At 34.3% G+C, this 11,542-nt stretch overlaps 2 protein-coding genes across 3 annotated transcripts; one reads left to right on the forward strand and one right to left on the reverse strand.

The window, feature by feature from the left end:
- Positions 1 to 1,039: 1,039 nt before the first annotated feature.
- LOC110929652 (AUGMIN subunit 2) lies at positions 1,040 to 5,043 on the forward strand. Its single transcript, XM_022172819.2, has 6 exons — positions 1,040 to 1,288; positions 2,048 to 2,149; positions 2,796 to 2,900; positions 3,899 to 3,967; positions 4,415 to 4,528; positions 4,602 to 5,043. Exons 1-6 carry the CDS (start codon positions 1,178 to 1,180, stop codon positions 4,917 to 4,919), a joined length of 819 nt encoding a protein of 272 aa, XP_022028511.1. The 5' UTR covers positions 1,040 to 1,177; the 3' UTR covers positions 4,920 to 5,043.
- A 1,484-nt stretch (positions 5,044 to 6,527) lies between these two features.
- On the reverse strand, positions 6,528 to 9,460 carry LOC110929651 (60S ribosomal protein L7-2). 2 transcript variants are annotated; one of them, XM_022172817.2, is made up of 7 exons: positions 9,319 to 9,460; positions 8,358 to 8,549; positions 8,166 to 8,263; positions 7,373 to 7,430; positions 7,169 to 7,248; positions 6,988 to 7,090; positions 6,528 to 6,911 (listed from the first exon to the last, which is right to left on the reverse strand). In XM_022172817.2, exons 2-7 carry the CDS (start codon positions 8,538 to 8,540, stop codon positions 6,696 to 6,698), a joined length of 738 nt encoding a protein of 245 aa, XP_022028509.1. In that variant the 5' UTR covers positions 8,541 to 8,549; positions 9,319 to 9,460; the 3' UTR covers positions 6,528 to 6,695. The 2 variants fall into 2 exon arrangements, with proteins under 2 accessions (XP_022028509.1, XP_022028510.1); XM_022172818.2 differs by lacking the exon at positions 9,319 to 9,460 and adding an exon at positions 9,229 to 9,311.
- Positions 9,461 to 11,542: the final 2,082 nt, after the last annotated feature.

Raw genomic sequence — 11,542 nt, forward strand, 5'->3', positions numbered from 1 at the left:
AACACCCAAAGCACAACTTATAAGTCCTTATGCACAAAAAGTTTGCTAATTTACATAGGTTTTAATTACGACCGCCGCAATGCGGCGAGGATTCTTTAGTTATAACTAAGTCGATTTAGGACGCACACGTTATGTTGAACCTGTCAAACGGGAAAAAATAGACGATGTAAAAACGTTCACCCACACACGCACGTTGCGTCGGGTTAACTCGCAAAATTTAGAACGAAACGTAAAAACGTTAAACCAAAGACGCACCTTGCGATGTGTTAAGTCACAAAATTTAGAACGAAGCATAAAGCGAAAAATTTGTAGAAAATGAAAATTATAAAGGACCAAAGTTGAAAGTAAAAAAAGTTGTGAGGATAGATTTGTAAAAGATAAAAAGTTTTGTGTTAAAAGTAAAAAAAACAAATAATTTTGGGTTAAAAGTAATTTATGAAATACTTTTTGGTGAATAGTAAAAAAAATCAACTTTTTTTTTTTTTGTAAAACCCCAAAGCGAAGGTTACAACAACCATATGCATAACCATTTTTTCTTTGAAAAACCCCCAAAGCCAAGATTACAACACATAAGTAAAAAAAATCAAAGTGGTTAAATCGCAAAAGATGGAAACTTTTGAATTAGAAATGGAAAATAAAGTTAATGAAAGGGGTTAAATTGTATAAGATGAAAACTTTTAAATTAGAAGTGAAAAATCAAATTAATCTAAAGGAGTTAAATTACCAAAGATTAAAAGTTTAAACTCAAATTGTCAAAGATTAAAACTTTTGGGTTAAAAGGGAAACAAAGATTAAAAGTTTAAACTTAACTTGCCAAATGTTGAAACTTTAGGGTTAGAAATGAAAAATCCAATTTTTTTTTTGAAAAACAAAGATTAAAACTTTAAACTTAACTTGCCAAATGTTGAAACTTTAGGGTTAGAAATGAAAAATCCAATTTTTTTTTGAAAAACTCCCAAAACCAATTTTACAACTACTATATGCATAAAGTTGTTGGTTATTAATAAGGTTTTAATTGACATGATGCAGTTAAGCTTATATTCCGATCATCCAATCATTTGCAATTTCTGTTTTGAAATCTCTCATTTTCAAATTTCAGGGGACCAGAGACTCTCCGCTCATGAAATCATCAATAACAATTTCTCAGTTTTGAAACAACTCTTTTTCTGATCCATAAATGGCGTCGATTGAGGGAAATTTGGCGGGAAAAAAACTTGGTGGAATGTCGGATATCCTTGTCGTCGCTGCCGACCTCGGTTACTCTAGGTATCGCCCTCCTCCCTCTCAGGTACGATATTATTATTCGTATTATTGTCTTTATAATCAAATAATTCAACAGTTCTAAGGTTCTTTTGAGTGCTTGACGAAAATAAATTGTAATTGGCTATAGAGAGTTTTATCACTTTACTTATACATTTAATCGGTGGTGGACCATGATTTTTTTTTTTTTCTAATGGGGTTCATTTTTTCTTCGGTGTTCAAAATTTTCATAACAAAAACGTTAAAATTTCCGGGTCGGTGCGGACCCTGGATGTTTTTTCCCAATGGGGTCCATTTTTTCGGTGTTCAAAATTTTCATAACAAAACGTTAAAATTTTCGGGTCGGTCAAAAAATCAGAAAAAACAGGATATACAAGGATCAAACCCGTGACCTCTTGTTGTTGCTGAGGAGGGAGGTTTACCACTATATCAGCTTTCCATTTCTTTCTATGATGTCCACCTAATTGTATTTATGTGGTCCTTATAAAATTTAATATACCGGATCTACTAATTTTTTAAAAAACATTGGGGTCCGGAGACCCGACCCGTTCAATGTGGGTCCGCCCCTGCATTTAGTCATTGATCAACGATTGTTAGAGGATGTAGAATAAGGTTTGGTATTGATGCTATTGTTATAGAGTAGTCTTATTGTCATAAACATTTATGTGGAAAGTTATTTGAGTCTTCCACTGTTTGTTTTTGTTATCGTTTGCCTCATATTTAAAACTTGAGATAGTAGAATGGCATGCTTGCGTTTTGTCTTTTAAGAATTTAGTTGTTTAATTAGGAATATCTGCGAAATGGTGACGACTTAACAAGATTGTTGCGCGAACTTAATGCGGTACAAAGAAAGGTTGCAGCTCTGAATGTGGAACTTCAAGGTCGGAAGGTAAACTAGTCACTCTTTTTTTCTTTTCTTTTTTTTTTTTTTTTTTTTGCGCATATTCTACGATTCGTTTTCTTTTCAGATTCGAGTAAAATGCTAAAATGGTCCCTGAGTTTAGGTCACTTTTGACACTTCAGTCCAAAAATGAAACTTTTGGTATCTGGGTCCTAGAGGTTTCATTTTTGTTGCCATTTTCATCCAATTGGCAAACTGGGTTAGAATTTTCTGTTAACGTCTCCCCTTTTTGTGTCGTTTTCCTCATTTAATTAAAATATGTTATAGCATAAAATGACGATTATACCCTTAATTTAAATGAGGAAACCAACAAAAGGGGGATAAGTTAACAGAAAAGTCTAACCTAGTTTGCCAATTGGATGAAAATGGCAACAAAAATGAAACCTCTAGGACCCAGATACCAAAAGTTTCATTTTTGGACTGAAGTGTCAAAAGTGACCTAAACTCAGGGACCATTTTAGCATTTTACTCTTTCAGATTCAGTATGAGTGATTGAAAAGTTTGTTAATATTGTTCTGTAAATTGAATTCTTGAAATTATTATGGATTTTCATTATACATTTTAGGTTCAAAGTTTGTAAAATTATTTTACTTTCAATTAAATAAGCTAATATTTTTCTTTCTGAAATTCTCAGGAAGATATGAATATCTCTCACTTGACACATGTGAGTGAAATGGAGAAAAAGATAGAAACTTTAGCAAGGATCACTACTATATTGAAAGGCGTCATCCAGAATAAGGTATTTTTTGTGGATTTATCTATCGCTGTCAATATATATTGGTGGTATCTTTTGATCCATAGTCACAGGAAACGCTAAAAGTCCCGCAAACCTACCAGATCGTTCGTACCGAATCGCGGTACAGAAACGTCCCAGTCGCCTCTGGTACGCGTACCAGATCGCTAAATTGAACCGTTCCCGATTGTGTTCTAAAATAGTGTTCCAATCGCTAAATTCACGTTTTTAATAAATCCGAAATGCGTTTCCGATTGCAGTGGCCGGCGTTCTGGTACGGCCAGGTTCATGTACCGGAAGTTGAAAAGCCAATTGACACTTATCGCAAAAAAGTTGTATAACAGTTTTGTTTCCCCCTGTTTTTAATTTCCGCCATTAACTTTTTACACTACAGTTGCCGCTATTTTGCAGTTTATAACAGAGGTAAGTGAACAGTTTTTTCCCGCTTTTTATAATTATCGCCATTAACTTTTCACACTACAATTAATATACTGTAATTATGAATTTTCTTTTATGAAGTTTCTGTTTTGATTATGTTTTTGAATTGAAATTTAATAAAAGATATTTTTTATATATATGATACGTGTACCAGGCTATAGTGGTACGCCATAGGATACACCGTACCACGTACCGAATTAGCGTTCCCAAATGAACCTACCCCCCCCCCAACGTACCGGTTTTCGTACCGCGTACTGGAGCCTACCGCGTTCCATGTGAGTATGTGACGTCTATTGATGACAAATAGGCTGATATGGTCTACGCTTTGTCTTCACGGGTCAAATGTATTAAACAAAAAAAATTGCTAAAAAGGAAACGAATCAAATGGGATGGAACGGGTTGAAGTCATCCGGATTCATTAAAATTTATACAAACCTCCTACATTACTTTATTAAAAGATTGTACAATTACTTTAATAATAAATTAATAATATAGTTTTTTGTATTCATATTCAGTTAGCACTTTGGTAATTTATTTTGCATTTTGTTCTTTATTTTGAGTTGCAGGATCGTATAATAGCCCGTCTTCAACAGCCATTTCCACCAGAATTCATTCCCGTGGAAGCCGAATATCAGGTTAGTTATCTTATAACATGAAAGACACATATTAAACTACTACTGTCTGTATCAGTTATCCTCTTTCGATACCGCTAAACCCAAAAAGTAAAATTATTGTATATACATTTTTAAGAGTTAATTACTGTTTTCGTCCCTGTGGTTTGTTAAAAATCACTATTTCAGTCCATTAGTTTAAAAATTGCGATTTCAGTCCCTGTGGTTTCACTTTCGTAACCATTTCAATCCATTTATTATGTAAGTACAGGGACTGAAATGGTTACGAGGTGGACTAAAATGGTTACGAAAGTGAAACCACAGGGACTGAAATCGCAATTTTTAAACTAATGGACTGAAATAGTGATTTTTGACAAACCACAGGGACGAAAACAGTAATTAACTCTTTTTTTTTAATCTGTATACTGTTGTTGAAGCTTATATATGATCATGACTCATTTCATTTAACAGAAAGAATTCTCTGAACTATTAAGGAGTGCTGCCAACGATTATGGCAGCCTCACGGCATCTGTTTCCGATCTCCATTGGACAACAAACTTTAGGGAACCACCATCTATATGGGGGGTAAGTTTACAGAACCATATCAAAATATCATTCTCTCTCAGAGAACATGTATTTAAGATGATATTGCAAGCAGGAGATGCTACGTCCAATCCAAGTGGCGTTAATATCATGTAGCAGGTACTTCGAAGCAATGTCAGCCATGAGAGAGACTTTTGCAACCCTTCAACAGTTGAGGGTGGGCCCTGCACACTCACCAGCATCAAGATATCATTCTCAGAGAACGTCACCAGCGGGTTCAGAACATGCAGCGAATGAATGGGGCCCTGAGGATTTGGATCTTAGAAGCCCGGATATGCAGGGAGGAGAGAACCAAGAAGGGGAGTTTGAAAATGATACTGATGTAGATGATATGAATGATAGAAGATCGTCGAGTGAGGGAACAGCTTCATAGTTGAAACCTGTTGTTGTGCAGTGTGTTGCATGAAATGCAATTTTGGCTTTATTAGTAATGCTTCTTAAGTGGATGTATGTGTTATTGATATGGTATTGAATAATGGAATCAAATATTTGCCATTCTTGCAACAACCAACAACTTGTAGCAGTGGCGAAGTATAGAAGGGGCGGGAGGGGCGCCCGATCCCCTGAACTTTTCACTCAGTAGTGTTATATGTAGTTTTCGTATAAATTTTTTGGGTATATACGTTTCTGACCCCCCAGTTCTATAGAAATTTTTTAGTATATACGTTTTCGACCCCCTGTCATTTAGCTCAAGCCTCGCCACTGACTTGTAGGTTAGAACTTATGATCGAACTTCAACATAAAACTAAGAGGACATATCTAGCGACGAATATAAGAATTGACTGTTCGGGTATTGAATACCTTCCCCCTTGGAGGGGTATTTTTAGGCGAAGTGTTTTGCTCATGTCCAACATGTAATGCCAATACTTTAGCGACAAGGAGTGTTTTGCGGTATGCTATGTTGTGTAGGTGGTTGACTGTTCTAGACAATCATTGTGGTCTCTTGAAGGGATGCGTTATTGCTTATTATGACACATTTAAGTCTTGTTATGACGTGTGAGCATATTTTTTTGTAATTGGTGTCCTAATTGTCTTTGTTCTTTATCACTCATTCTCAACTAACAAGCATGAAGTTATATTTAGCTCAATATTAGAGATATCCAAAAGGAAACTGATTGAAAAATGAGGTGAGAATAAGTAATACATAAAGTTGTTATAAAATGAAAGTTAGTGAAATGTTTAAGAGGAAACTTAGTTTCATTTATAAATTTATAAATATATAAACAAAAACTAAAAATCAAAATTTAAAACCTAAATAGCGACTTTAAAAAAAACCCCTTCAAAAATTAAACAGGTTAGTAGAGTAACTAACATTTGTGTTCATACGCCAATGATCCGCAGACCAAATTGGTTTGGGGGGAGGTGGGAAGATTTACCCACTTAAGTGGGGTTCCTGCCCGAGAGGTTTTAGGGTCGAATCTTGCAGGGGGCGAATTGTGGCACCAGTTTAACCTAACAGTAATATTACAACCGCATGATCCATATTCGTAACCTGGGTGATCAAAGGCCAAAGGCCTAATCAGCCGTTCTAGCCGTCCAAAAAAAACATTTGTGTTCAAACCGACTGATACAATAAAAGAGTACCATAGTCAACTCAAAAACGGCATGTTAAATAGGCTGTACGTACTTAGACGATAGATGTAGAGTTGCAAACAAGGAAAAACAGCTTACTTGTAATTAGTTTGTATTATACTTTTTTTACTACTTTTACATGAAGATGTAAATATGGATGCCTTCTTTCATTTTTAGACTTGATTTAAACGTAGTATTTTTATATCTCAACACTTTTTTCAATCAAAATCAGTATCAAATTCTTTTGACCAAAAGCACCAAGAACCAGACAAGACAATGAACCCAAGACGGAGTCAGAACTAGCAAAGCCGCAATTTCAACACCATCGGAAAATATTCTTAACCACAATGACTAGTTAAAACCACTACCAGTCGACTGATTTTGAAGCAATTAAACCATACAACAAAACGAAATATAATAGACGATACTTATAAGCATGTGAAAGCACCATGCACAAAATTGCAAGATCAGTCAAGATACATCCTTTGTTCAAAAAAATAAAACTGCCCCAACTCGCAAAAAACACAAAGTACACAATCTAGTAAACATCAAAAGACAACATTAAAAACCCCAATTTCTAATTCATTCGCCTAATGAGCTCGTTAATGTAATCTTCACGATTACCTGCATCTCCTCCTTCAACATAGTGGTTTCTCTTCTTCTTCAAACCTCCCAATGGAGCCTTCAGCTTAAATGGCCACAGGAAGTTATTAGCTTCCTTAAAGTGCGGACCCGCAGTTAGGATCTCGTGGATAAGATCTTCGACACAGATGATCCCGTGTTTCCCAAGACCCTATTATTTCAAAACAAGCGTAACTTGTAAATATACTAGTTTACATACCAACCCGCAGTTAAATAACTAAACCAACCTGCTCGACAATGGAGTTATCTGTCAAAGGAATCCTCTGCTTGTTGAGCTTGCCATAACCTCTCTTGTATATTAACTCCTTCACGCTCTTCAAGTTGGGGTATCTGAAAAAATAAAGGTATTTAACAACGATAAGATATATAATGCTTACAAAATGAGAACATGTTTGAAAAGATAAATACCCATAGGTGACGTATGGCTCCACCCTGTGCAGCATGTTCAATGTTGCCTTGTTGACTTTCAAGAACACACCATTGAAAATCTGGTTGACAAGAACAATGCAACAAACACACATAAAGACATAAGATAAACCCTAAACACATAAATACCATTCATTGAATCAAAAACCAACATTGTGCTGGCAAGTGACATTAAAAGCAGCTTACCTGTCTCAAACGCAAGAGCTGCAAGATCTTCTTTGATTTCGGGTCCATTGCATTGATACTGAAAATTCAGAAATAGACTTATTAGATTTAGATTTAAAGCCGGTTCACAGTTTTAAAATAAAAGAGTACAAGTATACAACACATATCAACAGAAATACAGATTGCAAGTAGGCCTGTAAACGAACCGAACGAACACAAACATAGGCATGTCCGTTTTCGTTCATTTAACTTTAACCGAACACAAACACAAACATATAATCGAACACATTTTTTTGTTCGTGTTCATTCATTAAGAAATCGGGCATGTTCGTATTCATTTATGTTCGTTCGTTTAAAGCCTAAACGAACAGTTCACGAACATAAAAAAAATTAACTGAACATATTTGAATAAACATAAATTAACATGATTGAAGAAACAAGTTTAATATATTACATTTCATCCGAAAACACATCTAAACAAGGGTTCATAGATATACTAATTAGTTATATTTATATAAGTAGTTAGAAAACTTAATATTTATATAAATATAACTATTTATGTATTTATTAAAATTTAAACAAACGTAAATACACAAACGTTCACGAACATAAATGAACGAACATAAAAGAGTGTTCACGAACATAAATGAATGAACACAAGGTGTGTTCATGTACGTTCATTTAATTAAACGGACAAATATATTTGTTCGTGTTCGTTCGTTTATTAAATAAACGAACTTCCCGCCGAACAAGTTCATGAACGTTCGGTTCGTTTACAGGCCTAATTGTAAGCAATAAAAGCAACAATGCATACCCACGGATCCTAATGATAAAAAGCATCTTAGCTTCAGGGTTGACATAAAATCCACCCTTCAACCTTGCCTCTCTTTTCAGCTGAATCAACTCCTTTTGCTGCACGTAAACATATTCATATCAGTCCAATTCACGCCACACACATAAATCTAAAACACACAAGCAGACGAAGATATTAAAATGATAACCATACCTGAGCTTCATACTCCTCACTGTACTTCTTAGCTCTGTTGAATATCAACTTCCTGTTAGCCGCATTCTTTTTCTTCAACGCTTCAGCCTCTTGCGTTTTAGCCAAAGCCCATTCCTCATTTCGCTTCTGCTTCTTCAGAACCGACTCCGGAACTGCGGGTCCTACCTTTGCAACTTCAGCCATTCCGTAATGCTACATCAACAAATGCGTAAATTAGATACTAATTACATGTTTCTTATAGCAATTAACCATAATATTAAGCTACATAAGTTCGTAAAACCTTCAAATTACAATCCAATCAATATCGTTTCTCAGCAAACATAAACCAAAACAAACGGTTAAACCAATTAATGTGAGTGTCAACTACAAAACCAGCAATAAACTCAAGATTATCGATAGCGCGTTACAATAATATTCCAATAACTTCAACCATTTCTTCAAACTACATCTACAATTGCATAATTAGATCATAATAACATGTTTATTATAACCTTTAACCCTAGAATCAAACTACAAAACCAGCAATAAACTCCAAATCATAGTCAAATCCATATCATTTCTTAGCAAACATTAACCAAAACAAAACAAAAAAATCAACTAATTAATGAAAGTAACAATTAGCTACAGTTCAAAACTAAAAATAAAATTCTCAATCACACGTTACAATAACATTCCAATTAACCCTAATATCAAGCCCTAATATCAAGTTACATAAAAGCCTAAAAACTCAAAATCACAATGCAAAATATAATCCGAATCATTTCTTAGATAACATAAACCATAACATATAATTCAACCAATTGATGAATGCATAAATTAGCTACAGCAAACATTTCAATTTCCAGTTCAAAACAATTACAATCCAAAATACCTAAATCGAGATCAAGGTATGCAAAACAGCGATAGCTATACAGAAATCATTACTGTAAAGATGAATGTAGGAAGATCTAGAGAAGCTTACCGACTGAAAGCAGCAAACAGGCGATTAAAAGAGGGTGATTTGTTGATACGGCAGGCTGTTCTTAAAGGGGAATGAGAAATTAGGGTTATGTTTCTAGACGAAGCCTACCCATACAAGTTTGTGGGCTTAGGCTATAGTCCAATGGGCTTTTCTGATTTTAAATAACCTTAAGGGCATCTTTTTTTTTAGGATAAAGAGTATTTTGACATTTTTTGGGTTAAATTATTTTTGTGAAACTACGTTATAATCCCCCATTAAAAATTAAGGGAAAAATTATTGTAAAAATAAGTTTAACGTACAAAACATACGAATTGCATGAAAAGAAAAAAGTAGGCGTTGGTAATTTTATAATTATCAATAACTATCAAAGTTACTCTACAAATGTACCTGTAGAGTAATTTTGATCTTTTGTAGAGTAATTTTGTAAAATGGTCTTTTAGAGTAATTTTGTTCTTATAGGTAATTATCAAAATTACACAACCCCCCCCCCCACCCCTAAAAACTGTAGAATAGTTTTAATCTTTTGTAGAGTAATTTTAGTCTTGTAGGGTAATTATCAAAATTACACTAACCCCCCCCCCTCCCCAACCCAAACTAAAAGCTAAAAATTATACCATAAAGCTAAACCTCATAACTAAATGCTAACAAAATTATTCTACAATATCAAAATTACTCTACAGGATCATTTTACAAAATTACTCTACAAAAGATCAAAATTACTCTACAATTTTTTGGGGGTTAGTTGAAATTTTGATGATTACCCTACAAGACCAAAATTACCATACAAAAGATCAAAATTACTCTACAGTTTTTTGATAAACTTGTAAGGTAATTTTGATTCACTTGTAAAAGTAATTTTGATGCAGAGTAATTTTACAAAATTACTCTACAAAAGATCAAAATTACTCTACAAGAGTAATTTTTCAAATTACTCTACAAAAGATCAAAATTTCTCTACAAAAATATCAGAATTACTCTACAATAGTAATTTTGATAGTTACTCATAATTACAAAAATGACACCGTGCTTTTTTCTCTTTTCCTTCAGTTTGTATGTTTAGTACGTTAAGTTTATTTGTAATTGATCTTCTTCCTTAAAATTAATATGGTGATTTATTAAAATGAAATAATAGTTATTATAAATATACTGAAAATTTTAAAAATTAATATGGTGATTTATTAAAATGAAATAATAGTTATTAGAGTAAATTACAAGTTTGTCCTTTATGTTTACACCAAATTACAGGCGTTGTCCTTTAGCGCAAAAGTTGACAAGTTTTGTACTTAATGTTCCAAAATCTTGCACGTTATGTCATTTAGGCAAAACCCAGTTAGATTTTTTGGTTAAATCTGGTCATGTGCATTGCACATTAGAGCATTTTTGTCATTTCACATTCATATGGGCTATTTTGTAGAAAAACTTTTATTCAGTGACTATTTTGTACAAAACTTAAAAATATATAAATTCTCTTTTCTTTCTCTGATCATCAGAAAGTTCTCTCTCTTTTCTAGTTGTGTACCTTGTTGACAACTATTTTATTATGTTAATCGACTAATTTATGTTGCTCCTAAAATCCCAGAGGATTTATAGCACCTGATCAAGAAGGTTGTTGCTATCAGGAAGCATTTGGAGAGGAACAGGAAGGATAAAAACTGTGGGTGAAGGGGTGGTTGTGGTGGGTTAGGTGCGACAGAGGATTTATACCACCTGAACAGAAAGCATTTGGTGGGTTTTGGAGACTCGATGCCGGAATTGTTTTTAGGGTTTTCATATTTTTGGTTTTGGGGGTTTTTGATTTGGTATTCAGGTTTTTAATTGGGGGTTTTGGATGCAAGTAGCAGTGAATGTGGAGGTGGAGGTGGATGAAGTAATTCAAATCAACCAAAAGTTTGTGACATACACATGATTCACTACGACGAGCAGCAACCAAACTTGCTTCTTCCGGATACAACTTCTTGACTCGGAAGAACAATATCGGTCCCCTTAAGAAGAGCAGAACTTCCATCGGATTCCTCATTAGCGACAAGAGACTTTTTACTAACTGTGCGATAAATCTCTGTAAGAATAGTGGGAAATGCAGGGTCTACATTTGTAGCTTCAAGCGCAGACTTTGGAACATTATTTTAAATGTGAATGTGGAGGTGGGGGTGGAGGTGGAGGGTGGTGGTGGCGATGGAGGGTGGTGGTGATGGAGGTTATATATATAGTTAAAATAATAATATTA

This window comes from Helianthus annuus, chromosome 3 (genome assembly GCF_002127325.2).
Source record: "Helianthus annuus cultivar XRQ/B chromosome 3, HanXRQr2.0-SUNRISE, whole genome shotgun sequence".
In the NCBI taxonomy this organism is placed as follows: Eukaryota; Viridiplantae; Streptophyta; class Magnoliopsida; order Asterales; family Asteraceae; genus Helianthus; species Helianthus annuus.

Coding starts and splice junctions, on each gene's coding strand:
- LOC110929651 (XM_022172817.2), bottom strand. CDS start 8,540: ATGGCTGAAGTTGCAAAGGTAGGACCCGCAGTTCCGGAGTCGGTTCTG. Junction 7,431..8,165: donor TTTATCATTAGGATCCGTGG/GTATGCATTGTT, acceptor CTGAATTTTCAG/TATCAATGCAATGGACCCGA. Junction 6,912..6,987: donor ATAACTCCATTGTCGAGCAG/GTTGGTTTAGTT, acceptor TTGAAATAATAG/GGTCTTGGGAAACACGGGAT.
- LOC110929652 (XM_022172819.2), top strand. CDS start 1,178: ATGGCGTCGATTGAGGGAAATTTGGCGGGAAAAAAACTTGGTGGAATG. Junction 1,289..2,047: donor ATCGCCCTCCTCCCTCTCAG/GTACGATATTAT, acceptor TTGTTTAATTAG/GAATATCTGCGAAATGGTGA. Junction 4,529..4,601: donor AACCACCATCTATATGGGGG/GTAAGTTTACAG, acceptor TATTGCAAGCAG/GAGATGCTACGTCCAATCCA.